Source organism: Vespa crabro, chromosome 17 (assembly GCF_910589235.1).
Source record: "Vespa crabro chromosome 17, iyVesCrab1.2, whole genome shotgun sequence".
Classification (NCBI taxonomy): domain Eukaryota; kingdom Metazoa; phylum Arthropoda; class Insecta; order Hymenoptera; family Vespidae; genus Vespa; species Vespa crabro.
The window spans coordinates 2,438,311-2,463,179 of record NC_060971.1 but is presented as its reverse complement, the minus strand read 5'-3'; the positions used below and the strand labels follow the sequence as shown (position 1 = coordinate 2,463,179).

The 24,869-nt window shown below is 26.9% G+C and overlaps 5 protein-coding genes and 1 long non-coding RNA gene across 19 annotated transcripts; 2 read left to right on the top strand and 4 right to left on the bottom strand.

Annotated features, from left to right (window-relative positions):
• Positions 1–33: 33 nt before the first annotated feature.
• LOC124430095 (5'-AMP-activated protein kinase subunit beta-2-like) lies at positions 34–1,355 on the bottom strand. 2 transcript variants are annotated; one of them, XM_046976204.1, is made up of 5 exons: positions 1,212–1,355; positions 922–1,126; positions 585–860; positions 282–512; positions 34–198 (listed from the first exon to the last, which is right to left on the bottom strand). In XM_046976204.1, the coding sequence occupies exons 2-5, from the start codon at positions 1,108–1,110 to the stop codon at positions 52–54; spliced, it is 843 nt and encodes a 280-aa protein (XP_046832160.1). In that variant the 5' UTR covers positions 1,111–1,126; positions 1,212–1,355; the 3' UTR covers positions 34–51. The 2 variants fall into 2 exon arrangements, with proteins under 2 accessions (XP_046832160.1, XP_046832161.1); XM_046976205.1 differs by having other exon boundaries at positions 1,200–1,241.
• A 933-nt stretch (positions 1,356–2,288) lies between these two features.
• Positions 2,289–3,350, bottom strand: LOC124430066 (protein BUD31 homolog). Of its 5 annotated transcripts, none has more exons than XM_046976102.1 (4): positions 3,220–3,350; positions 2,936–3,102; positions 2,710–2,832; positions 2,289–2,585 (listed from the first exon to the last, which is right to left on the bottom strand). In XM_046976102.1, the coding sequence occupies exons 2-4, from the start codon at positions 3,027–3,029 to the stop codon at positions 2,368–2,370; spliced, it is 435 nt and encodes a 144-aa protein (XP_046832058.1). In that variant the 5' UTR covers positions 3,030–3,102; positions 3,220–3,350; the 3' UTR covers positions 2,289–2,367. The 5 variants fall into 5 exon arrangements, with proteins under 5 accessions (XP_046832058.1, XP_046832061.1, XP_046832060.1 ...); XM_046976105.1 differs by having other exon boundaries at positions 2,936–3,044; positions 3,103–3,329; XM_046976104.1 differs by having other exon boundaries at positions 2,936–3,034; positions 3,103–3,329.
• Positions 3,351–3,994: 644 nt separating this feature from the next.
• On the top strand, positions 3,995–6,063 carry LOC124430067. The gene is made up of 2 exons (XR_006943639.1): positions 3,995–4,685; positions 5,368–6,063. It is a non-coding gene; the product is annotated as an uncharacterized LOC124430067 (long non-coding RNA).
• On the bottom strand, positions 4,883–10,988 carry LOC124430065 (protein angel). Of its 8 annotated transcripts, XR_006943638.1 has the most exons (8): positions 9,068–9,487; positions 8,454–8,832; positions 7,737–7,915; positions 7,285–7,658; positions 6,953–7,199; positions 6,336–6,739; positions 5,286–6,169; positions 4,883–5,141 (listed from the first exon to the last, which is right to left on the bottom strand). XR_006943638.1 is itself a non-coding variant. In XM_046976097.1 (7 exons), the coding sequence occupies exons 3-7, from the start codon at positions 8,821–8,823 to the stop codon at positions 6,347–6,349; spliced, it is 1,563 nt and encodes a 520-aa protein (XP_046832053.1). In that variant the 5' UTR covers positions 8,824–8,832; positions 10,517–10,583; positions 10,908–10,984; the 3' UTR covers positions 6,253–6,346. The 8 variants fall into 8 exon arrangements, 7 of the variants coding, with proteins under 7 accessions (XP_046832053.1, XP_046832057.1, XP_046832055.1 ...); XM_046976097.1 differs by lacking the exons at positions 4,883–5,141; positions 5,286–6,169; positions 9,068–9,487 and adding exons at positions 10,517–10,583; positions 10,908–10,984 and having other exon boundaries at positions 6,253–6,739; XM_046976101.1 differs by lacking the exons at positions 4,883–5,141; positions 5,286–6,169; positions 9,068–9,487 and adding an exon at positions 10,908–10,988 and having other exon boundaries at positions 6,253–6,739.
• Positions 10,989–11,133: 145 nt separating this feature from the next.
• LOC124430035 (NADH dehydrogenase [ubiquinone] 1 alpha subcomplex subunit 7-like) lies at positions 11,134–12,715 on the top strand. The gene is made up of 3 exons (XM_046976030.1): positions 11,134–11,365; positions 11,875–12,053; positions 12,541–12,715. The coding sequence occupies exons 1-3, from the start codon at positions 11,306–11,308 to the stop codon at positions 12,596–12,598; spliced, it is 297 nt and encodes a 98-aa protein (XP_046831986.1). The 5' UTR covers positions 11,134–11,305; the 3' UTR covers positions 12,599–12,715.
• Positions 12,716–13,139: 424 nt separating this feature from the next.
• Positions 13,140–24,765, bottom strand: LOC124430034 (phosphatidylinositol 4-kinase alpha). 2 transcript variants are annotated; one of them, XM_046976028.1, is made up of 23 exons: positions 24,540–24,765; positions 23,084–23,477; positions 22,483–22,997; positions 22,008–22,323; positions 21,050–21,112; positions 20,362–20,616; positions 20,057–20,249; positions 19,755–19,965; positions 19,395–19,649; positions 18,965–19,317; positions 18,455–18,875; positions 18,260–18,367; positions 17,977–18,183; positions 17,568–17,844; positions 17,006–17,498; positions 16,795–16,930; positions 16,381–16,716; positions 15,992–16,279; positions 15,682–15,909; positions 15,253–15,599; positions 14,895–15,171; positions 14,387–14,793; positions 13,140–14,298 (listed from the first exon to the last, which is right to left on the bottom strand). In XM_046976028.1, the coding sequence occupies exons 1-23, from the start codon at positions 24,627–24,629 to the stop codon at positions 14,073–14,075; spliced, it is 6,396 nt and encodes a 2,131-aa protein (XP_046831984.1). In that variant the 5' UTR covers positions 24,630–24,765; the 3' UTR covers positions 13,140–14,072. The 2 variants fall into 2 exon arrangements, with proteins under 2 accessions (XP_046831984.1, XP_046831985.1); XM_046976029.1 differs by lacking the exon at positions 21,050–21,112 and having other exon boundaries at positions 24,540–24,764.
• Between the last annotated feature and the right edge of the window lie 104 nt (positions 24,766–24,869).

Below are 24,869 nucleotides of genomic sequence, written 5' to 3'. Positions count from 1 at the left end.
ATATCGTTCCAAAATAATTAAGTATCACGCATGTAGGAATGATGTAAATCATTAAATTGGTTTATATAATAGAGTAGTTACATATTTTTTTCGATAGCGATGCGTGGCTGATAAAACCATAACACTATCTTTAATACTCAAAGCATATAAATGATTCAACATCACGTGATTCGGTTCTGGTAGAAGAGTTGGTTCACACTGGAAAAATACTTTACAATCAATATGTATATTCCATGAATTCTTAAACATTAATACAGAATAATTCTTTTATAGTTACTCACAGATAATGGTGTATCTTTATTAAGAATAACTTGCAATAAATGTGGTGGTAAAATTGGCGGTCCAACTATTTTTTCCCATGGTTTATGAAGTGGAATTTCTTGACCATATTCAGTTTGAACACTATTAGAAACACCTTCGCTATCTTTAGCAAGAGCTTGAAAAACTTCAAAGTCTGATTTTCTTACAGATACTAAGTTGTTCTTAGAACCCATACCATTGTCAACTATTTTCTAAATAGACAATTTAATCATTGTTCTTACAGTATCAATAAATTTAAATTAATTAACAGATCTATATCTTACCAAACCAGGATCATGCCTCCATTCTCCATCAACATAGAATTTATATTGATGTTCTCCTTCTGGTAAGTCAATAATAGTAACAAAATCACCATGACTCTTTACCATAGGTAATGTTTTCCATCCTGTGAATGTTCCACTGATATATGCTTGTTTTCCACCTCCTTCCCATTTAAAAACTGTAGGCAATACTTTGCTATCGGTAACTTTTGTTCCTTCGGACACTGTATTTGATCTGGGACGTGGTCCACCAAAATTATCTCCATCACGTTGTTTTATCTATATAAAAAAGCAAATATATGTCTATTGTCTGAAGAAATTTATTTAGATTATTAAATACTTTTGTATAATAGGGCTCTTCTTCTTCTTGAGACGATTGGAAAATTAACTTTTGATTCGACTTTTTGTCAAAAACAAATGCCTGGCCTTCCTTTCCTGGGGAAGGTGGTCCATGTTCTTTACCATGTCGATGATCTCTACCTGAAGTATGAGTATGATTGACTGTTTGATTACTTCCAGCATTTCCCATTATTGTGCAACAATGTCTATAAATACAGAAATAACATTTTGAATATGTTATTTTATCATAAAAAATAATCAAGTAGGAATGAAATTTGCCTTTTGTTTTACCTAATGAAATAAATAAAGTAACACTGATGGATCCTGATAATTTATTTTTCATATGATTGGAATTTACGTCGTAAATTAATGAAAAATTAGAAAATATATAAGCAACAAAACCCAAAAAGATATACTACAAGTAGTATACGAGTAATATATATCACTATATCTGATGTTTTTGGTAAGGATAGTAGGCGGGAAATACAAATTCAATTCTTTCATCATCTAGTTTTACACAGGTTTTATACAGGTTTTATAATGAAATTAATATTAAATGACAATTTATCAATCTGACATTATTAATATTTCATATTTTTAATGTATTATAGCTATGATTCATATATATAAAACATCTTGTCGATAATGAACATTCGAATTGTAAGATGAGGATCATAAATGTATATAATACTTTTCATAGACATTTTTTAATATTATAATGAAAAATTTATTAATATATACTTATAATAATAAGACAGTAATTATAATTTTAATATTATAATACTAAAATTTATTAATAAATACTTTATATTTATAATAATTAATATAATATATTATGAAACGTTTATACCACCGAAAAATAGAAACAAAACAAAAAAAAGTTACCAAAAACAATTTCTTTTGTTATCAATTACGTAAGTGCTTTATCAGTAATAAGTTGAAATAAAAATTTTGAAAAATGTCATTATTTTTAACGAAATATCTTATTTATAATAATCGATGAATCTATGGAAATATAACTGACAGCTGTTATATAATTTTAATATTTTTGAGAGTGAGTTCAATTATCTTAGTTATTAGAACAATAATGGGTGCATTCTACATTAGACATATCGCGATAGAATTTTAAGTCTTTTCGATCGTCTACATCGTTTAGAAGAAGCAATAAAATTATTTTCATTTCATTACTATCTTCTTCATTATCATTTTTTATTATTGTTTTTAATTATTGATGCTATGATGAACAGTATGCAAAATAACACATATATGCATATACCAATAATACATCAATATATAAGAAAGCATAACTTAATTATAAGAAATAAAAAAGTAGCTTAAGTTGATAGGTACAAAGCAATAACTGATTAATATTATTATTATTATTATTATTATTATTATTATTAACTCTTATAATATCTTATAATATCTTAATCAATAAAGGTACATATCAACCAGAACATCCTCTACAGCCACAATGTATACATTCCACTATTCTACCTTCTTCTAATTTGCCTTTTGGTACACGACAAATACAATTCGTACCAAAATTAGTATCACGTGTTTGTATACAACGTAAACAACATAAGTTTTCATATCCAACTTTTTTCCATTTTGCTATAAGATTTTTGTCTGCTATGTTTTCATTCAAACAATAGTCATACAATTCTGAAAATAATATAACATTAAAGCAAATGATATGACTGTGTAAATGATAATATATTATTTAAGAGAATAAAACATGTAGATATTGAATAATTACAAATAACAATCGAAATCAAGGTAAACTTACCACGACTAATAGCTTTTCGTCTATAAAATAAATCATATATATATCTTGATTTTTGATGATGAATTTTAAATATTGGCCATAAAGATTCCTGTTTACGTTTACCTTCGTGTGGCTCTGTTTCAGCTTTAAGAAAAACAAACAAAGTACTTTTTCACTATACAAAACTGTACAATAAAAGACGCGATTGGAAAATATCTAACCTTCAAATTTATCGTAGTTTATTTACCTTCACGCATCTTTTGTTCCAGCTCTTCTAATGTAGGTTCAATTAATTCCCAACCATCAGGTGGAGATCTCTTACTTCTTCGTACCTTCGGCATCTCGTCTACGAATCACTGAATATTATATCGCTTATGATTTCAAATGAGTCCAATGTTTACGTGATACTCGTACCTATGAATATAAATTATTAACATGAAGTGTCAATTGACGTTTCGATTGTCTAAAGAAAAATACTTTTCGATGAATTTTCTTTATTGTTCACAATTCATATTAATACTTTATACAAACACTTTTCTTTTTCTTTTATCATGTAACGAGGACCGTAGAAATAACATAAGATAGATGAAAATAAGATCGAAGGAAGGTGATGTCTCCATCATACGCCATTTTAGTATTCACATTCAAAAGGCGAAAATTTGTCCAGTATGTCAATAGGTGATTATAAAAACCTTTTATTGATTATATATAGTGTATAAATATTGTCATATATAGATGTTCGAAAATGATTAATTTATTTTTATTGTATTATTAGTTAAAAATAATATCTGATCAATGATACGTGTCCATTGATAAACAAGGATCCAAGATAATAAAGTTTTTGTCGTGCATAATATACTATTATCCTACTATTTTAAATATTTGCAGTTTCTTTCAAAAAATATATTTTATTTTAAGTATATATAAATATAATAAAATATTTTTTAGATAAAGCCGAGCATATATTTAAACGAGAGTATATTAAAACTGTTTAGCGAGTTGTACGATGATTAAATAAAAATGTGTTTTACTGTGACACTTCTTTGGAAATCAATGCATCTTCAAAATCAAATTTCTACCCTGATTTCTTTGTTTACATTTTTATGAGATAAATATTTTCCGAGAATTTTCAATAAGAAATCGCGAGTTAACTGAAAACGTATTTTTTTTTTTACATAATAATTTTTATTTACATAAAGTCTCCAAACGATTATAATAATTAAAAAATACATGATTATGGCATTCAATTTTTTCTATTAAAATAGTTCACTACCTTTTGTTCAAAATGTATGTGACTTCAGCGACAGGTACGGATAAAGTATAAACTACGAAACAAGTGAGGAACATTGTTCCCATCATGCATCTATCGTATTGGTATATAAGCTTGTTGGTTATTCCCCTCTTACGCGTATTAATAATTGGTTTCGTGTGAGATAGAGTAAGTAGTTTAATAGACGAAGAGACACAAAACACAAGATTTTGTCGAATATTTTACATTAAGAAGATATAGATTCTATAACCAATGTGTAGCTAATGCTACAAGAAAAACTACGTAAAAAGAAAAAAACGCTGGAAGTTCTACTTCATAGGTAGTGTGAAAATGAATTCATGTTTTAATTTATATTAAAATAATATAATATATAATTGTTCATTAATTATTTTGAAGAAAATAATTGACAAATTTTGTCATAGATTTATATACTAATTCTTATATGTGTCAATTATATTTATTATTTTCTATCCATTTATCATAAAACAAATTTTGCTACCACCAAAAAAAAGATATACATATAAGAGATTGAAAGTTTTCTTTGTCTATTAAACTATTTACTCCATCTCATACGAAACTAATTATTAATACGCGTAAAAGGGGAATAACCAACAAGTTTATACACTAATACGATAAACGTATGGTGGGAACAATGTTCCTCATTTGTATTCGTAGTTCATATTTTGTCCATACCTGTCGCTGAAGTCACACACACTTTGAATAATAGGTAATCAACATTCTTAATGATTGTACTTATTTTTTTCTTTTCTCAAATTTACTTTGTAAAATTTAAACATAAAACATTAGAGAATAGAAATCAAACAGAAGTCTGTCAAAAATTTTCTAACAATAGTCTATACATTTTAATTAAGTAACAAAAATATATTATTAATTCAGATATTATTAAAGGACAGTTCAAATATATTCAAGAAATAATTTGTATTTTGTTGTATATTTTTTTTACATGATAAAGTGCAAAGTTATCAGTGCATTTTTTTTTATGCAACAATTGCCTGACGACGTGTGTAACACGTCACTGGCGTTCCTGTAACCAAAGCATCTCGACGTGCGTGGCACGTCTTTTTACCTCAAGTGGTAAAAAGATACGCTGTACCGATTTTGGTTCGAACTTGTCACTCTAAGATATTCCATGAGAAATCAAAAATCTATTTGACGATCAAATCTGAGGGATCAAAAATCGATGATCGTTAGAGAGATGCATTATCAATACGAAAAATTTACCCGGGATGGAGGGGGCAGGGAGTAAACGTTATATTGTAAAAGTATTTGATCAAGTAAAAAAAAATTCCTTCAAGCAAACCATTACCTTTCTCATAATCTCCGTTCTCTTCTCCCCCTTATTTCATTCTCACTCTTTTTTATTTTTCTTTCTCTCTTTTTTTTTCTAGCATGAACCAACTTATGACATGCAAACGATATTGCTACTTAATGAAATTGCTGATTAATATTATTTGCACAAACACAGTTACGTACATGCTCATAGACGATATGCATCGAAAGATCGGGTCGAACATACAATGTGCTATTTAAATAGAATCGTCGAATTGTATTCGAATTCTCGAACTGAAAGAGAACGCTGAAATTTCGCTACAATAGATCAATAATAAGAATTTATCGTTAATCCTAGTATTCACCTATTTAATTTTCGTAAAAAAGTTATATTCTTTTTATATTCTTTATTTTGAATCGATAGAATACGATATCTAAGGAATCTAAGGAATCTAAGAATAGAGGTTTATTTATATTTGTTTTATGTTTTTATATTATGTCTATTTTCAATTTTTGTTTATGTATTTAAAAGTTTCTATATCATTAATAGAAATCCAAAGACTTCATAAATAATTATAGTATACATAGTTCATAATAATTTTGTTATAGATAAAGAAAATGTATAATCAAATAAGTTTTATTTTATTACATAAATTATCTACATATAGTCATCCTTAAAAAAACAAAAAAAAGGAAACCAAAAATATAAACTATTTTGTGAGAAACACTATAGATTATGGTTTAAATATGTATTCTGTGATGTATTATTATCTAGTACTATTTATATAAAAGTAAAATTATAATTTATAACTTTAGCATTTCTTTGATGTTTTTATGATAATAAGATCACTACATATTCACAGCCATTATAATGAATTAATGGTAAATAGTCACTTTCATAAAAAGAGTTAATTGTAGAATCTATGAAAAAATTAAATTATTGACATTCTTCAAGATATATAAATTAAATGTTTTTATCATATCAATAAAAACTTTGTTAAAAATTACGTGTACACATATACAGTTTATTCAAAATATAGATCCTCTTTTATTTATAATAACTTCAAACAAAAAAGTATTTGTTTACCTGTATTTTTATTATTTTTTCTTCAATATCTTAAAACTAGCCCCTAAGCATAAATGATCACTTCCAACAGCAAAGTTAGGTATAGTAGGTAAATCTTTACATTTTTCAACAGTTGGCAAGGTATATATATCTATTGGTTCAAGATCACTATAGAATATATAATCAACTGTAATCCATTCCCCTTGATTAGTTGTTACTTCTTTTTTTCCATGTTTGTTTGTATGTTTATAAACACTATGCAAATTAAAAGGATGTGTTAATCTGCCAGATGAAAATTTGACATAATTATTTTGCGTTATTTCAATAAGTTGAGGTTCAATTTTCTTTGTATCAAATTCAGTTTGTTTAAATACAGCTACGCCATATGATGTATCTTGTTTATCAGCATATTTAGTGTCCTTTTTCTATAAAAATACATATATCAGGATTCTCTAGTTAAATTTTAAATATAGTTTATAACAACAGGAACAACAGTTATGATCCACGAATTATACATATATGCACATTAAAGCAAAATTGTAAGTATTTTACAATATTCATTCCAAACAATCCTAAAATACTTATAACCATATTTCTCCATTATTTCTTTAGATATTATAATTATTTTAATAATGTACCTCTGCATCTCCAGTAATATTTTCTTTTAATCTTTTTATTAAGAGATGAAAATATTGACAGTTATCCGTAATATGTAATAGTGGAGGTATTAATAAATAAGATAAAGCACGAAATTCAGTAGGTTCCAGATTTTTGCCTTTACCATAATATTCAAAAGATCCCTCAGTTATAAATTTATAAACGCCTGTATAAGGCTTCAAATTAAAATCACCCGAAAAAATAATAGGTAGATATTTAGGGCCCAATCTGTATCATAATAAGCAAATATTTATAATATATGAAGAAACTATAGATTATATTACATTTGTAATAATCATTATATATTTCTTACGCTGTATTTTCAATAAATGCAATTTTTTCTATTTCTGTAAGTAGTAGTTGAGTTTGTGCTAATCTTATATCATTTCGTCTTGGATTAAAAAGCAAGTGGGTAGTTGCTACAACAATCTGCGTATTTGGACTGTCACGAAATGATAATTTTGCAACTATCCCAACATTGTCTCTGTTAAGGAGTTCTATGCCTGGTTGATAAAATTCTACTTTCATGTAATCTATCAAATTGAATTGATCAGAATGATACAACAATAGTAAACCATCCTCTTTATCATTAGTCCGTTTCTTGTAAAGATATTTATATCCAAGTTCTTTAAAAGGTTTTAAAAATTCATTTAAATATTTTTCCTGCATCTCTTGGAGACATATAACCTATGCAATATTATAGTAAAAGTACCTATATATAAAAATATAAATGTGAAAGTTGTTTATATTTTGTGCTTGCCTTACATCAGCCTGTGCTTCAAGTATTTCTTGTAACAAAAGGGGCTTTCGTATATCCCAAGATAATGCTTCTCTATCATGTTGCATATATAGATATGGATGAGCTTCTAAAAGATTTTGTGCAAGAATATTGAAAGACAATATTCTAAACACAAATGCATCATCTCCATCTATCTGTAGTTTCCCTAAACTCATATGAGAATTAAAACAATTATAAAATAACATCAATAATAAAATAAAAAAGCTTGGTAAACCCTTACTAATATTAAATTTGAAAAAATTGTAAATATTATAATTAATATCTATATTAAAAGTAGATGTTAAAATATAAATTGGTAAAGATTAATGTAAATTTATATACTATCAGTTTATACTTTTGATGATTATTGTTCATAATACAAATTTTATATTTTTGTAATTATATCAAATAAAACGTACAATATTATATATATACATATAAATTTTTTTTCAAAAATTAATATATATTATATAAGGTGGTCAGGTAGAATTTATACTTAAAATCTTTTTATTTTGGAAAAGAAATATAATAGGATAAAAAATTTTTCAAAAATAAAAAATTTCATAGGTATAAACATTAGATGACATCTCACATATAAATAAAAATATTTAAAATTTAACAAATAAAAACATTATAATATAGATTGTTGTGTACAAGTTAGATTAGTTAGGGTTTACAACATTAAATGAAATATAATTTCTTACCTTTTCCCAATCTCTTCCATTTCCTTATCGTGTTATAATTTTGCTTATCGATAATAGTTCTTTGTTGTAAAGATGTATGTTCCATACATGAATTAATAGCCATTTCATTTGCCATTGTGTCAGTGCCTCTATGACTTACCACCTTTGTATTAGAAATATTATACGGTATATCACAGGTTGCTGAATTACTATTTGCAGTATAACAAGTCTCCAAAAGAGGTTCCATAATATTTTTCTTAAATTCTTGATGTGTCATTGGATTAACCATGGACTCAATTATGTTTGAGTATGTTGAAAATAGTATTTCTGGAACTGATGCACTTTTGCAATGATATCCGAAAAGTGAGTGTTGCAGGGGCAACTCGAGCATGTGAAAGATCTAAAAAGCCATTACCAGTTACACTAACATAAACATAAAGAAAAGAATTACCAACAATAAAGAATTGTAATGTAAACCATATCTGCATCAACCTTTTGCTTTACTAAGTTCAGACGGAATAAAAAGATATTAGCATATACAAATTCCTAACCTTAACCTTCTTCTAATGTCAAATTCTTACATAATACGATAATCCAAAAGATGTACTCGTATCAGTCAAAAGATTCGAGTTTACCTTTTGTTCCTGACGAGACAGTATGATATGAATATTACGAGTAACACTTGTTATAGAGACAGTAGATAATAATCTTGTTGCGTTCATTTATTCGAATAAATTTCTTTATTTTAACACAGTATAATTTATGCTTTGATAACACCTAACCACAAATCAGTCATTTTTATTTATCTTGTAACCACAAACGTATCGTCGAAATAGTCAATAGATAATCATTCGATGATCTCTTAGTACGTTACACGTGACTTCGAAGTCCTCATTTTTCCAACGAGTCTTACAATTTCGGACAAAAATATTTCGAATACAAATTATAAGATCTATCTTTCTATAGTAAAAAACATAGGGGAAAAAGTAGTAATAGTAATGGTATAAACTTATTCAACATCAAAAGAATACAACAAAACAATGTTTTCATAATACAATAAAAAAAAACACATATATATATATACATATATATATATATACATATATATATACACACATATATATATATATGTATGTATTCTACGTATTACATAAATTATTAATTACACAAATTATTTTGGAACATAATTTTTCTACAACTATACGACTTCATTATATCATATTATGATTATATAACAATATAGAGGGGTTCAATTTATTTTAAAGTAAATGGTACACTGACTTCATTGTGATTTGTAGTATTCCACACCATACTGTTCGTTTTATTATTTCTTTTTTATTTTTTTGCAGAACAGAATATACGTTTGTTTCATTTTTGAAACATCAATTGAAAACGATTGACCTAACTTCCGGAATTTGAATCATACATTAACATTTTTCTTTAATTAAATATAATCGAAATGATAAAAATTAATATTTACATGTTTGCATTTTTACAAATTAAAATTTACATTTTACATAAATATAATACAATATGTAAAAATTGTATTTTATAATAAAGTTTATATAAATTAACTGATTTCTTGCATTACTAATGTTAATATTAAATATGCACATATGTTGTTTATACAACATATGTGGATACTATTCCTATCTTTTACGACTAAATTTATAATAAAAAAAAGTGCGAAAATATAAAACAATATGCAATCATACTTAATAGATGTATATATATATATATATATATATATATATATATATATATATATATATATATATATATATATATATCAAAGAACTTATTCAAAATCAACCAATCGCATTCCTATGATTGAAATTAATATATAATAATGAATATAATAAAATAATGATTATTATTTATATAAAATTATATAGAAATTCTTTATGGACATTAGAATCGTTTGAAACAAAGTTCAACAAACAAATACTAATATTAATGAAAAGGATTTTTTTGTCATTTGCTGTTTGTATCTCTCAAATTTTAGAAAGGAATATTTTCAATATTTTTATTTTATAACATATTATATAATATGTTATAAGAATAACCTAATAATATTTGCTTACGTTACACGGTGTAATTTTTTGTATTTTTTCCAACGACGTGACACATGGCCCCGCGTAGTTTCAGATCCTTGACCATGAAAAACCATTGATACATAATTGATCCTCAAATTTTTTAAAATAACTATATAGCAATGTTACATAAATCGATTGTAGAGACTGATATTATCTAATTTTATTATCAATTATTATATATCAATATGTTATTTTAATTGGCCTAGTTAAAAAACTGTTAACTAATCATCTTTTCTAATATTAAATCTTATAATGGAACTAGATTGAATTGAATAGTAGATAACATTAACAATGTCTCTAGGAGTTCCGAAAGAGTGTTACATTATTTTGGAATTTAGAAATAAAATTAAAGAATTAAAAATAAAATTTTTAAATCAACCTTTTATTTTTTCCTTAAATATCGCCTTAAATTCGCCTTCATTATCTTTGCTTGTAAGATTTTATCCAATGAGCGTTAGGATTATGAGAAATAACGTATCCTGCGAACTAACTTTCTTGACTAAATGAGACCCTGGAAATATTTTTATATTTTGACGACCAATGCGCCGTCTATTGGCTCTGTCATGAACTACGTTATCTGTATATAGATGTCGCTATAAAATGATTGAACACAAAGTTCTACAAATAAAAGTGGCTTCAGTTTATAGAATTGGTTGGTGTCGACAGTTTTATTCAAGACAGTGTCTAGTCTGTTTCTAAGACGTAGTTATTTTCTTGATGGATCATACACATATGTAAAAGAAAAAAAAAAAAAAAAGAAAATAATAAAACGACAAAATGCTAGAACATCGTGTTGTAACGCCTTTCATTGAAAAATTTCGCTCATTTCTTCGAGGTGTAAGTAATAGATATATAAATACATATAAAGTTTTATTATGCATAGATTATAAATCATTTAACAAATTATAATTTTTTAAATTTATTATTAAATTAATCCATTTGTATATAATAACTTAATTATTCATTTTCATTGTAATCGAAAATGTAAGAACTGCAACTTTTACATAATACAATTCATTGCTTTTGAATTATTCGTAATAAATAATAATATAATATACATCTTTTTTTGTTTATTATAGATCGTTGATAATCGATTTTTATTATTTCGTTATATGTACAGAATGTTTATAATCGTATGTTAATAATCTTTTATCAATAAATAATATATTTCTCATTATTTATAATAAACATTTTCAATTTACTACTTTCTTTATTTTTGTCAAATTATTTAAAATGACCAAAATGGCAATCATTATGATGAACAATTTATATATTGCGCTGAATATATGTTTATATTTATATTTAATGTATTCTATTATAAATAATAATTATTATTTTATGAGCAGAGAAAAGTTATTCCTCAATTACGATATGCAGATCTAATTTCTGCACGAACACAACCTCCACCTGAAATACCAGGTGGACCATATCATAAGACCTCAGAAATATATTACTTTACTCATGATGCTAGAAGGGAAGTTGAACCACCAATTGAAGTTTTTGTGGATAAACAAATTACAGCAGGGTAATATATTTAAATTTTTTTCATTATGCATGTCTGATATATTATTGATATAATAACATTCTTGTATTACATACATAAACATAATGTCCTATATATATACCTAAACTTATGTTTAATCTATTTCATTATCTTTAATCTATTTCATTGTTGTATATATTTTATATAGTTGTGAAAATAATAAATAAAATATAAAATGTATAATATGAATTGAATACTTTGAAGAAGATTAATATCATTATGTAACAATGAAGAAAAAATTATAAATTATGACAAGAGAAATAAATATTTTCATGATTTCAAGTATTTAACTATCTGCGTGAATATGAAATTTATTTACTAATCATATAATTATACAAAATTTTATTATTCTGTATCTACAATGAGGTTATCTATCTCCATCTTAAATAAATTCCTCTTATAAAAAAATGTAAACTTTCATTAATTTATATTTTAATATAAATATAATCGTTAATTCATAAATTTGCAGGAGTGAAAAGAAAACTATTGGACAGAACTCTCCAGGGAAATTATTTCCATGGCACTAAATTACATATTAATTCAGATGTAAAATAGTAATTATTTATTCATTTATAAATAAATTATATTGTAGTTCTATGAATATTATTGTAAATACAAAATAAAATAGTTTGATTATTACAAAACAGGTAATTTGTTATTCGTATATTTCTATGTAGGTTGAAGCTAATATTAAGTTAATGTAAAAATAATGGCTAAATATCCGTTGTTAGATTTTTTGCCATATCATTTAACTTTGGTCAATTAAAAAGATCTAATATTGATGTATTGACTGCACATTTCTGGAATGATGTTCCAAAAGTCGAATACATAGAAGCAATGAAATTGAAAGGAAAAAAGAAAGATAACTACAATGAATTAATTTTAATGATAACGATATTGTTTAATTTAATATTCTACAATCAACAGCATGATTATAAGTGAAGGAATGTTTATGTAATTCACATATTCTACAATAGTAGAAAGTTTAAAATTTGTTTATACTGCAATATTATATACCTATATTATGATAGCAATTAATAGAATGTAATTAACAGAATTCACATAGAATTGAAGGCAATAATATCAATATTTATATACACTTTCACAATTATTATATCACATTTAACCATATTATACATTTTATACTTTTTATACTGGTGACGAATATGAAACAATTCGGAAAACGATTTTTGATTTATCACCATGAAAATATTGTAGAAACACTCCTCAACTAATTATGAAAATTTTATTCATTTATCTTTATAATTTGGCTTATAGAAAATAATTATATAATATTTAATTATATTCAAAAACAATTTTTCGCTTCTTCTGGAAAACACTTTCCCGAGTTGTATCATTTTCGTCGCAAGTATGCGATTTATTTATTTTAATAATAGCGAAGATATTTATTAATATTATAGGGTTAATATATATGTACTCTATATAATGTAAATAAGGTAATATAATGTATACAATGTATATAACGTAACATTCCGTTGTAAAATCCTTCTACAACATGATAAATTTATGGAATTATATAAAAATCATATTATTATAAAAAAAATTCTGTTAAAAAAGAAGACATTTTATGTGTATCAAATGAAAAATTGGCAATAAATGAGGATATTTATTAAGGCATATTATCGATAAAGAGAGAATTTTATGCCATTTCTGTAATATTCAGTTTGTACCGAAAGTTCCTTTCGTTTTTAAATATTGCCAGATAAAACAGCTTCGTACAAATAGCGAAAGAAATTTTTGGAACAACCTAAATCCAGTTCGAAAAATATTGTATTATAGAAGGATTAGTTGTATATACAGAATATTAAAAAATAAAAGTTTAGAACTTGTACATACAGTGCTCATTTAGCTGAGTAAAATATGTTTAATTCAGATGGGTCAAATTGTATTTTTTACTTGTCTTAATGATTACTGTATGTCCTTTAAGTCCTGAATCCTTTTTTAAATAGTATATAATACAACGGGAAGTTAAATAATAATTTAATAAGGAATCTGATTTTGATAATACTGTATCATATCATAAGTTTTCGTACGGAAATTGAGGTAGCTGTTGCGAATTACAGTGAGCATAAAAGCTGCGGCTTCTCTGTCTGTAGCCGTTGGAACAAATCGACCACGCAACAATTTTATCGTTTGACCTCGGAAACACGGTAAGCCTGTATCAAGCATAAGGGAAACAAGGGAAATGATTGCTTCTTGGTAAGGCCTAAAACATAATAATTTATATATTATATAAGAGATAAATTAACAAATTAGTAATGATCTTTCAAATTGTATATAAAAAGTATTTTCACCTCACAGCGAGAAATGCTTGAACGCATAATTCCATAAACCAACGGAATGGTGCAGCTTCCATTTTACCGCCCATTACTAATACCATTTCATCAGTAAGTTTGATATCAGGTTCAAATCCAAGATTTCCTCCAGGAGAACTTTCAAACATGAATCCAAAATCAATATGTATTATATGACCTTGACTATCCAACATAATATTTCCATTATGACGATCTTTTATTTGTAGAAGATACGTAATTACGCTATAAGCAGCCATCGATCTAACAAAGTTACGTCGAATTGTTTGAAATTCCTTTGTTGTTTCATCACCGCATCGTGTAATGAAATATTGATACATATCGATATCTGTTGTACGTCCCAATTGATCTCGTGATTTTGCATCTGGTACACATTCTATAACACCACACTAAAAAGAAAAATTTTATAAGGATGTATCATTATTGAAGTTTATATATAATAAAATATATATATAGGTCATATATTATAATAGTAATACATAAATCTTACCCCTGGTGCTGTTGCTACTACTCTGTATGGATACAAAAATAAATTCAGACCAACTTTCTGAAAAATATTTTTAAATATGCTAATTACTTGTAATGCGAGCATATCTTGTCTTACATCATCACCAACTTTAAAAATGGCAGCTTGCCATGTTTCTTTTCCTATTTCTTTCTTTCTTTCTACTTTTCCATTTGTTGACACCGCTAATGCAATATTTTCTAACTCATTAATACCATATCTCTGAACTTTGAAACGTGCAAGGAATGGTGCCTTAGCAGCACTGTAAAAATTTATGCGAAAGTATAATGAATGTAGCATTTTTATATATATTTTTTCTATAATAGATACGATTTGATATTACCTTTGCATAGGTGTGCCACTTTTGTAATCTATATCAATAACCATTGCTTCAGGATTAGATGGTAAGTAACAGCCAGGCTGTACTTTTATTTTTGATAAAGCTTCCAAACATGCGGCTTTACGTTCATGGCCTTTAGGATATGGCCTAATTTCACCAGATATATTAGTTATTTTTTCAAAGAATTCAAATTCTCGTTCATAAAATTGTTTAGCTGGACCAGATAATGCATTCAGAATACTTTTTACTAATGAATCTAAGACATCATAAAGAACCGGATCTTTTATTTGTTTTTCCTCATCCATATACATATTTGTATGCATATTCCATATTAGCTGATGTGCCACTACCTGTAATACATAAATCTTTTTTAATATTATATCTTTACAAACTTTATTTTATTTTGTAAAGGCTTTAGATGAATATGTTTACCTGGGAACGTTTAGCAATTTTTTTAATAAATTCAGTAACATAACCCATGGAATCATGGCGAACTGCTTGTACAAGTTGTGGTATATAGACAAGTACAGCATCAGCAGGATAACTATCTAATACACGTACTGCATATTGAGCAGAAATTGGATGATGCGGGAATTGACGAGAAAAGTAAGCTAATGCATGAATAGGGGAAACCCTTGCCCATGTTAGCATATAAACCAACTGCAAATAAAAATTATATATATATATATATAGCATATTTATGCAATAATACTTATTAATTATTTTACTATGCAATACTTACTTCAGGTACATCATTAAGAAGAGTATCTGTAGTTACGAGATATTGCAAAGCTTCTGAAATATGCATAACTACTACTGGTTTCTGTCTCACCAATCCACAAATTTCTTTTATAATTATTTCGGAATTTTTCAAACGTACTGGCATAAATACAGCAAGGCTAGGACTAATTTCCCAAGCCAAACGCGTGTATTCTCTCCATTTTTCATTCATAGCTTTAGCACGCCATTCTGCTATACTAATTTCTCCAGGTAACGCTAATTCTTGTCTACAGCCTGGATTGCGCCAAACCTACGATTATTTATGACAATTATTTAAAATAATTCAATTATTTGTATACAAACATAGAAATAAACGATTGAGTTAATAAAATTTGAAACATTTTTACTAACCAGCAACATTTCAATTTCCACTGCTAACAATTCAAGAATTAAATTACGCTTTTTAATATAATCTTTTACAAAAACGTTAGTATTTACAACGCGTTTGCTTCGATTACTGCGTTTGCTTAATGTGTTACTACTGGTTGACATTGGCATAGCACTAACCCACACACTGGTAGGTGTTTTTGAAAAGTCATTAGTAGGTGGACTTAATGTTGCAGTTATTGAATTGATAGTTTCACTTGTTACAAGTACATTTGATGTGTATACTTGAGGTTGGATTATTAAATCAAACTCGTTTTCGTTTCCTGTCATCATCAAATATTTTTTATCGCTATGCATAACCTGTATAAATAATTAAAAAAATAAGATAGGAAGTATTAACAATTTGTAATACATTTTAGAAAGCATATTTTCACATACCTGCCAGAAACGTATGAGAGTAACTATATCTTCACGGAGTTGTTCGAGTTCTTGAGTAGGTACTTGACGTTCTCGGCAAAAATAATCTAAACAGTTAGAATAAACACGTTCTCGCAGAACGTTCTTACTTAACGATCTGTAATAAAATGATTTCCCATTAAAATATATCGTACTTTTTTTCATTTAAAAGTAATAAATAATATATTTATACCTTGGTAAAATATCACCTTGGAGGAGAAGTAAACCACAGGATAATAATTTAAAACGCACTCCAACTGCAGCAACATGCCTATTTATAGTAGGTTCTTCGCCAGATGCACCAACAGACATAGGTAATGATCGATGAAGCAACATCACTATCATATCCACTGTCTCTTGACAACAGTATTTTGCAGTTTCAATTAATTCCATGATAAATGATATCCAAATATCATGAGGTTTTACATCAGGTGGATTAGGTTCTAACTTACAACCTTCATAAACTGCTAATGGACTGACCTCTTCTTCTTGAGCAGAAAATAATCCCATTTTCTTATCAACAGTGTATTGCCATGCAACAAGCATCTCTTGTAAAAAACGCAATTTAAGATCAGGTCGTACAGTAAGAATCCATTGCCAACATTCAACAGCTGTATTCATTGCTGAACTTGTAAATAATTCTATCTGTGAACAGGCAACAGTTTGCAAAAGTCGCCTGTGTATTCCTGAAAATATAGATAATTAAATATAATAACTATTTATAATACAATGTATTATGTATATTAAACAATTACCTGGCATAGATATTAAAAGAGCAGTAGCACGCCAAAGAGCACCACGATGTTGAAGATCATTATTTTCGCGGCAAGCATGCCATACAGCATCAATAAGTTGGTTCACAACTGTCACTCTAGATTTTTCAATTGACGTTTGATGTGTGGGAAATTCTGAACGAGCAAGTGCAACCATACCTGCTACTTCACCAGCATGCCATAAACGCATCGCCATCATTGAAAAAAGCCATGAACTTGCACCTTTAGGACCACGAGGTCTTTTATCCAATGAATTTGTCTAGAATATATAGATTTTAAAAATCTTGAAAAATCATAAGTATTGAAAACAAATTTTTTAACCGTGAAATAAAAAACCACTTTGAAAATTAAATAATTTTTAAAAGAATAATATGATATAATAAATACATACGTTTGATGGAAGAGCTGTTGGAACAGTTAAATCTACAAATTCCAGAACTGAATCTGTTGCTAAAGATAATCCAGAATGATGCCACATACCCGAAGATGGTATCTGATTTATATATTCTTGTACATGTGATCTTGTGGCCTGTGGAGCCCACTTCATTGCCTCTTGTACTATGCCTTTACATCTTGCCGTAAAGTCTTTTACAATAATCTATATTATACCATCTTATTAAAGAATGCTTTTCCATTTCTGTACTGTATTTGAAGAACTATAATTGCATTAATACCTCTCTTGCTTCAACACTATTCATAAGTTCAATGCTGTAAGGTGTATTAGGAATACGCAGACTAGGTGTTTCCTCATTTGGATCAATTTGTAAAGAAAATGACAAAATCTATTAAAATAAAAATACAAATAATTTTTCATATAACATTATTTATGTTAAAATAACAATCATTTATAATATTTGTAAAATAGATACCTGTAATATATCTAGCATACTCCATAGTACTTTACAGTTCCATAATAAATGTGGAAATGCATCTACTAAAGCACTGAGATATTTATCTGCGACGCGTCTAATTTGTTTATGTACATGATTAAAATATACTAATAAAAATTGAGCGTGATTTTCTAATTCTTTTTCTCGTTGTTCATCTTTTGGTTTACGTTGCATGACATCTTTAAATCTAACGAAGACAGAGTCTGCAATACAACATATACATTGCCACATACCACTTTTATCCTTTTGCAAATCAGAATCACATAAATATTCCATTATTGGATGTAAACTAGGCTCTGGACTGTTTCCAACCCTTAAGGTTTCCAACCAGTATACTGATAATAAATATGTACACTGAGCAAACTGTAATTTTGCTACATATGCTGATATATCATTGGACCTGTCAGTAATAAAATATATCAAATATATCAAATTCATATTGGACAATAAAAAAATCGTGCATGCTGTATATCTATAATATAAATTTACCTGCTACTTAATTTTAATATTTGGCTACGTAATTCTTGAAGTTCAGTTAATGAAACACTATCATTGCGTACTGCTGAAGTATATTGTAGTTCTCGCATTTCGAGACGTGCACTAGTTGGTGAAATAAGATAGGGTGATTTAACAGCTATTTCTTTAACACCATCATACCACTCAATAGGCCATATTTTCGATTGCTGATCAGCAGCAAAACCCATTACAACACAATAGACCCAGAAATCTTTAAAAAGTTTTAAAAGTCTTTTTTGTGGATGTCTAATTGGTGGTAAACGTCTCAATAATATAGCAATAACAGGAATTAGAACTCCCAAATTTCCAGCACTATTTGTTGTTTTCTGCATTATTAATGATACTGATTAATATAATATATATATATATGTAGAACAACATATGTTTAATTAGTATTTATTACCGTTGTAGCAATACTGTTTGGAACTTTATCACTGGCACGTTTACCTTCGAGACCTAATTGAACAAAAAGTTCTAGAAGATGAAGAAGCAAATCATTTAGTTCCGTTTCACCTTGTAAGTTAGCTGCTATATTAGCAAGAGCATTTGTTACTGCTTTAGAAACATGACAATATTGTTTTCTATCATCATTTGATGCATAAGTTGCAGTACTTGATCCCAACGACATTGAAAACATCTGCATTATACCTTCATAAATCTATTTAAAAGAATAATATTTTAATCTAACCGTTTAATCATCATGAAGTAAACAAATCAGGTAAATAATTATATGTTACATTAATACAGTATATTAAAGTCTAACCTGTGCTTCACATTTAGCAATAATCATACAACCTAATTGATCCACAATGAGAAAGTCGAGATCGCTTGGTGAACGACAGAAAAGTTGATGAAAAAATGGAAATATTGTACGCATTGTTTTTGGAGTATCCTTTAAAGCTACAGCTACATGTCCTAACATGATAACAATATTTTTTGAGATTAACTCACTATTTGATTTTTCATCAGATTCCCTGAAATAAAATTGTTATAGATATATATACATATATAACATTATATGATAATGATAGAGTTCATTATAATATATTAGAATAAAAATCATACCCATCACATATATCTGCTGCAAATAACCTATTAGATACACTAGCCACTAGTGCTGGTACACAATCTGGATTAACAGAATGTGCTGCTTCCAAAGCTATGCAAAGATTGCCAATTGCTGCATCACGCAATTTTTCAAAAGCAATTTGAACAGATGATGTTGTCTGTTTTGAATCTTGTGTTTCTTTTCCTTGTACTTTATAGATAATAATAATAATAATAATAATATTAATAATAATAAAAACATAATAAAAAAAATTATGTTAATATTAGAAATTTAATAATATTTGTATTTTTATTTTTCTTACCAGTAACTTTAAAATGATGTTCTTTCATAGATCTTTCATTGAGTTGACGGTATAATTTTAATAGTATAGGTGAAGGGACAATAAGAAATTCACGAAGATAATATATAGAAGTACTTGCAATATTAGGAAACTTCTGAGCTAATTTTCCTAAACCTTCTAAGCATATTAACAGTAAAGGCATGTGCGCTAGTACAAGTTTTGGGCCATGATTAGAATTAATCTTTTCAACAAGACGACCACATAAACTATCAGCACCTGGAAACAAAAGTAATAATATACTTTTAATAATTTCTGCTATCATAGATAACTAGTTAATTAGTTATTTCTATATGAAATATCTAAGGATTAAACATAAAATGTTTATCTAAACATTACTTGAATGATTATTTGATAATCGAATATCATACACAAAATGCTTTTAGTTAAGCAGTTTCTAATATTAATTCTTTTATATATGAACATTGATAAAATATATCAAAATATTCTTTGATTGCAATAAAATATTATATTTATGTATGAAAATGCATAAAACAATCAATCATACTGCACACAGAAATAATAGGCAATAGGAACACCGCAATATAGTATTGCTGCGGCAGGGAATGTTTATATTAAACTGGTATATTAAATGTTATCATGTAAACAGAATAGTTAATAAAATAGAAACACAAGGGGTAAACAAGAATACCCTCGCCGAGCAGCATAGAACTGATATCCGCGAACAGTGCGGATGTATCATACTCCCCGCTCACTGCAAAAATACCGTATAATAATGTTTTACTTACAATATTTGTTGTAACTATATATACATATATATATGTAAAATTATGTAGCAACAATTATCCTTGTTTTTAATAAATTGTTCTTAATAAAGTTTCGTTAATGACTTAAGATAAATGTAATTTTTATTGTTTATAATCTTTTGTTATTATTTAAAAAGTAAATAAAAAAGGAATTTAGAAAGTTTAAATAAATTGTCATATCACATACTTATGAAGAAAGTAATATAACTTAAAAAATTGTTTTCCAGTAGGAACAAAAAACTCTTCTTGAATATAATTAAATATTATATAAATTAGACATTATATAACTTGAAAATCGTGTTTTTTGAGTTTTGTTACTTTCATCGCGTGTGCGATATGTATCATTATAAAATGTAACATTAAGAAAAAGATGATATATACTATATAGATAATTTTAATAAATTCATATAAATAAACGAGAACTAAAATTTAATTATATTTTTAATATTATAATTTACTTTAGAGTGAGAAGTAAGTGTAATAATATACATCAGAGACTTGCAAAGTTGATTTGTGCCTCTTATCCTTACTATTTTTTTTTTTTTTTATTTCTCCTTGGTCACATCACAATATTATTGAATTATTTGCTACAAGTATAGCATGTGGATGATCAAATAGTAATAGTGGAAGAATCATTTCTCCTTTACCAAATTGCAGTTTGTATGTCTCTGATATACATAAACACATTACATTTAAATGTAAAATACTTTTTACAATGAAGCTTTTAATCTACATGTGCCTTTTTAAAACATGCATTTATGTGTGTACAAGATATTATAATACATTCCTGTTATTAGTATTTTGTAGTTACCATACATTATATATAAAAAATTATTTACGTACCAGTTTCATCTCCAATGGCCCAAACAAGAAGATCAACACATGCAGAATTTGCCATGACATTAACTTTAAATCTATTTACTGTCCGAAAATTAGTATCTACATCTTCTCGTTCACTAGCATCATGTTGTCTAGATTGCAATTCTGTCTGTCCTGACAAGAAAAGGCCTTTAACAAATTCTTGTACATCTCTTGTAAATGGAGCAGGTAAATCACGTTGATTTTGTAATAACTCTCGCAAAACTGCTACCATAACTAAATTCATGGTTTCACTGAATGTGCGATATGGAAATATTTGTACTTGACCAGAATTATAAACCTATAAAAATAATAATTCAATAAATATAAATTTATGAAGAAGTTAAAGTATATTTATATATAACTATATTTAAATAATTAAGAGGAAACTACTTTCAAAAAAAATTATTCTAGAATTATTGAAATTTATGAAGTACCAAAATAATGTGAAAATACTAACTTGTTGAGCTTCTTCATCGAGAAATGTAAGAATGTCTTTAGTAAGTAGCTTTTTAGCTAATGCTAGGACACTTTGTAAATGCACTACATTAAATTGCATTGCAGCCCTTTTTTCAGGACTTTCATTACATCGCATTTGTGGAAATTGATTAAAACTGGATCCATATCTACTGAAAAAGTATGTAACTGGATCATATGGCACAGATGAAAAAGACTGTAATGATGGTCTCTTGATACATGTATAATCAGAATCAGCAGTTAGCAATGCTGGATTATTATCAACCGGTGGATAAGGATTTAGGTTTCCACTAAGAGACCTTGGAATAATTGGACGAAAATTTGAAAAACTATGTTGTTTTTTATCTGATGTTAAACGTGTTTCTGTATTAGTAAAAGAAACTGGAGTTTCAGGCCGTGGAAAGATACGACAAAGCAAAGGTGGATCTGTACATGCGAAACGACCCATAGACCTTGCTAGCCCAATAAGTACTGGAACTAGACACTTGCATAAAGACACTGTGAAAAAAAATATAAATTTATAAACATATATTTTCATGAATAATAAATACATAAGGAAATACATTTGCTTGAAGAAATCTTACATTTTGCTTGCATACCCCTATTTCCATTTTGTTCTTTATAACCACGTATCAGATTGGTTAAAACAGCTAATATCTCAATCTGCGTAGAAATAATTTCTTCACGAGCTGATTCACATCTGGCAGCTACATCGCTTAGCAATGTATTCAAACAAAAACTAAAACGTTCAGCAACAGGAACTCTTTCACTGGGTGAAACTCTAACTTCATCCAGCCAAACAGCTTTTGGAAGACCACGTAATAACCGTAAAAAATATGGTAAAATACGATCCCGATGTTGTAATCCTGATTCCAAAAAATATATTCCCAATGCAATAGTTGCATCTTGTCCACGTTGATCTAAACGATATATTCCTTGAGCAGTTTCTTGAGGACATAATTTAAATAAACGAGTTACCTGTATTAAAGGAAATAAATATTAAATGAAATTACCTTAAAATATGAATTTCTTCTAATTTTTTATTTATTTTTAGTTTTAATTTACATGTAATTTCATTTTAAATTTCATTTAAATAATAGAATATATTAAATTTCACTTAAATTTGATAATATATACTTATAACAAAAGAGAAATAAGAGAAATTATACAATTTAAAGAACGTGTATATATAGACATAAATCAATTGAATATAAATTAGTTCAAGTATAATTTAAATATATTAAGTACAACTTAATATATTTAGAATGATATAAATTTAATTCATCCATAATAGTATGTACAATTTATCTTATATATAATAAAAAATCTGCTTATTTTTTTATTGTAAAAAAATACATAGTCACTTTATAATAACATATTATGTAATATTATAACAGGTAACAGTAATTAATGAAAGAAATTAATTACATCATGTACAGTAAGAAGCAATAATAATAGTAGTGATGGTATCTCAATTGAGATATTTTTTTCATTTAAATTCTTTTATTACCCATCTTATTCATAAGTATATTTACACATAAACGTATTTGAATTACAAAATTATATCTTTAATACATATAGCAATGATTATAAAGCAGTAATTATAAAAACATACTGCTTATTATAACATAAAAAAATGACAGAATAATAGGAAGAAAAAATTTAAACACAAAAAGGATAAAATCAAGCATTTTACTTGTTTTTGTATAAGTTGTCTCATATTATATCACAGAACAATGACAACTTAAAATGTTATTGAGAAAAGAGAAAAAAAAAGATTATTTTAAAATAAAAGTTAAATTAAAAATTGCTTTATAGATTTAATTTATATTTAAACGATTAGATATAATAAAATAATAAAAAATTCAACTTTAATTTTTAATAAAAATGATTTTACTCTCTTAGAGAGAAACATGTCATTTTAACATTACCGAATAATATTATAAAGCAAAAGATATTGATCATAAAAAAAAAATATATATATATATATATATATATATATGAAACAATACTGTAAGAATCTTTATAAAATAAATTTACCTTTTCCCACGGTGTAGGTTTAATTGCAGCAAGGCATCTAGCCAAATGTTGTACAGCTTTTGAGAAAAACAACTTCTCGTCCGCCACCATTTTGCCCAGAATCACTTACACCTCTTCTTATATCATGTAGTTATGAACAATCTCGTTTATTCATTATCTCAAAATGCTATTGCATTGTTACAAGTGCTTACGCTTGTGTCATCAGACGACGTAAGACTACTTTGACATATATGTATTTATTAGGATAACATGATAACGTATGAGAAAATAAAACCCTAGATATTAACTAGAAAATAAATTAGATATTAATGAGAAAATAAAAAATCCTAG

Bases quoted from the DNA above. Each gene is read 5' to 3' on its own strand.
- LOC124430095 (XM_046976204.1), bottom strand. From the start codon at position 1,110: ATGGGAAATGCTGGAAGTAATCAAACAGTCAATCATACTCATACTTCA. The intron at 861-921 runs GTATTTAATAAT...TTTTTTATATAG, and splicing joins AAGAGCCCTATTATACAAAA to ATAAAACAACGTGATGGAGA. The intron at 199-281 runs GTGAGTAACTAT...GTATTTTTCCAG, and splicing joins ATAAAGATACACCATTATCT to TGTGAACCAACTCTTCTACC.
- LOC124430066 (XM_046976102.1), bottom strand. From the start codon at position 3,029: ATGCCGAAGGTACGAAGAAGTAAGAGATCTCCACCTGATGGTTGGGAA. The intron at 2,833-2,935 runs GTAAATAAACTA...TTTTTCTTAAAG, and splicing joins GGAACAAAAGATGCGTGAAG to CTGAAACAGAGCCACACGAA. The intron at 2,586-2,709 runs GTAAGTTTACCT...TATTATTTTCAG, and splicing joins ACGAAAAGCTATTAGTCGTG to AATTGTATGACTATTGTTTG.
- LOC124430065 (XM_046976094.1), bottom strand. From the start codon at position 9,154: ATGAACGCAACAAGATTATTATCTACTGTCTCTATAACAAGTGTTACT. The intron at 7,916-8,453 runs GTAAGAAATTAT...ATATGAGTTTAG, and splicing joins ATGGAAGAGATTGGGAAAAG to GGAAACTACAGATAGATGGA. The intron at 6,740-6,952 runs GTACATTATTAA...GTATTTTTATAG, and splicing joins ATATTACTGGAGATGCAGAG to AAAAAGGACACTAAATATGC.
- LOC124430035 (XM_046976030.1), top strand. From the start codon at position 11,306: ATGCTAGAACATCGTGTTGTAACGCCTTTCATTGAAAAATTTCGCTCA. The intron at 11,366-11,874 runs GTAAGTAATAGA...TTTTATGAGCAG, and splicing joins TTCGCTCATTTCTTCGAGGT to AGAAAAGTTATTCCTCAATT. The intron at 12,054-12,540 runs GTAATATATTTA...ATAAATTTGCAG, and splicing joins GATAAACAAATTACAGCAGG to GAGTGAAAAGAAAACTATTG.
- LOC124430034 (XM_046976028.1), bottom strand. From the start codon at position 24,629: ATGGTGGCGGACGAGAAGTTGTTTTTCTCAAAAGCTGTACAACATTTG. The intron at 20,250-20,361 runs GTAAGAAAAATA...TTATCTATAAAG, and splicing joins ACATCATTTTAAAGTTACTG to TACAAGGAAAAGAAACACAA. The intron at 15,172-15,252 runs GTAATATCAAAT...AAATTTTTACAG, and splicing joins AGTGGCACACCTATGCAAAG to TGCTGCTAAGGCACCATTCC.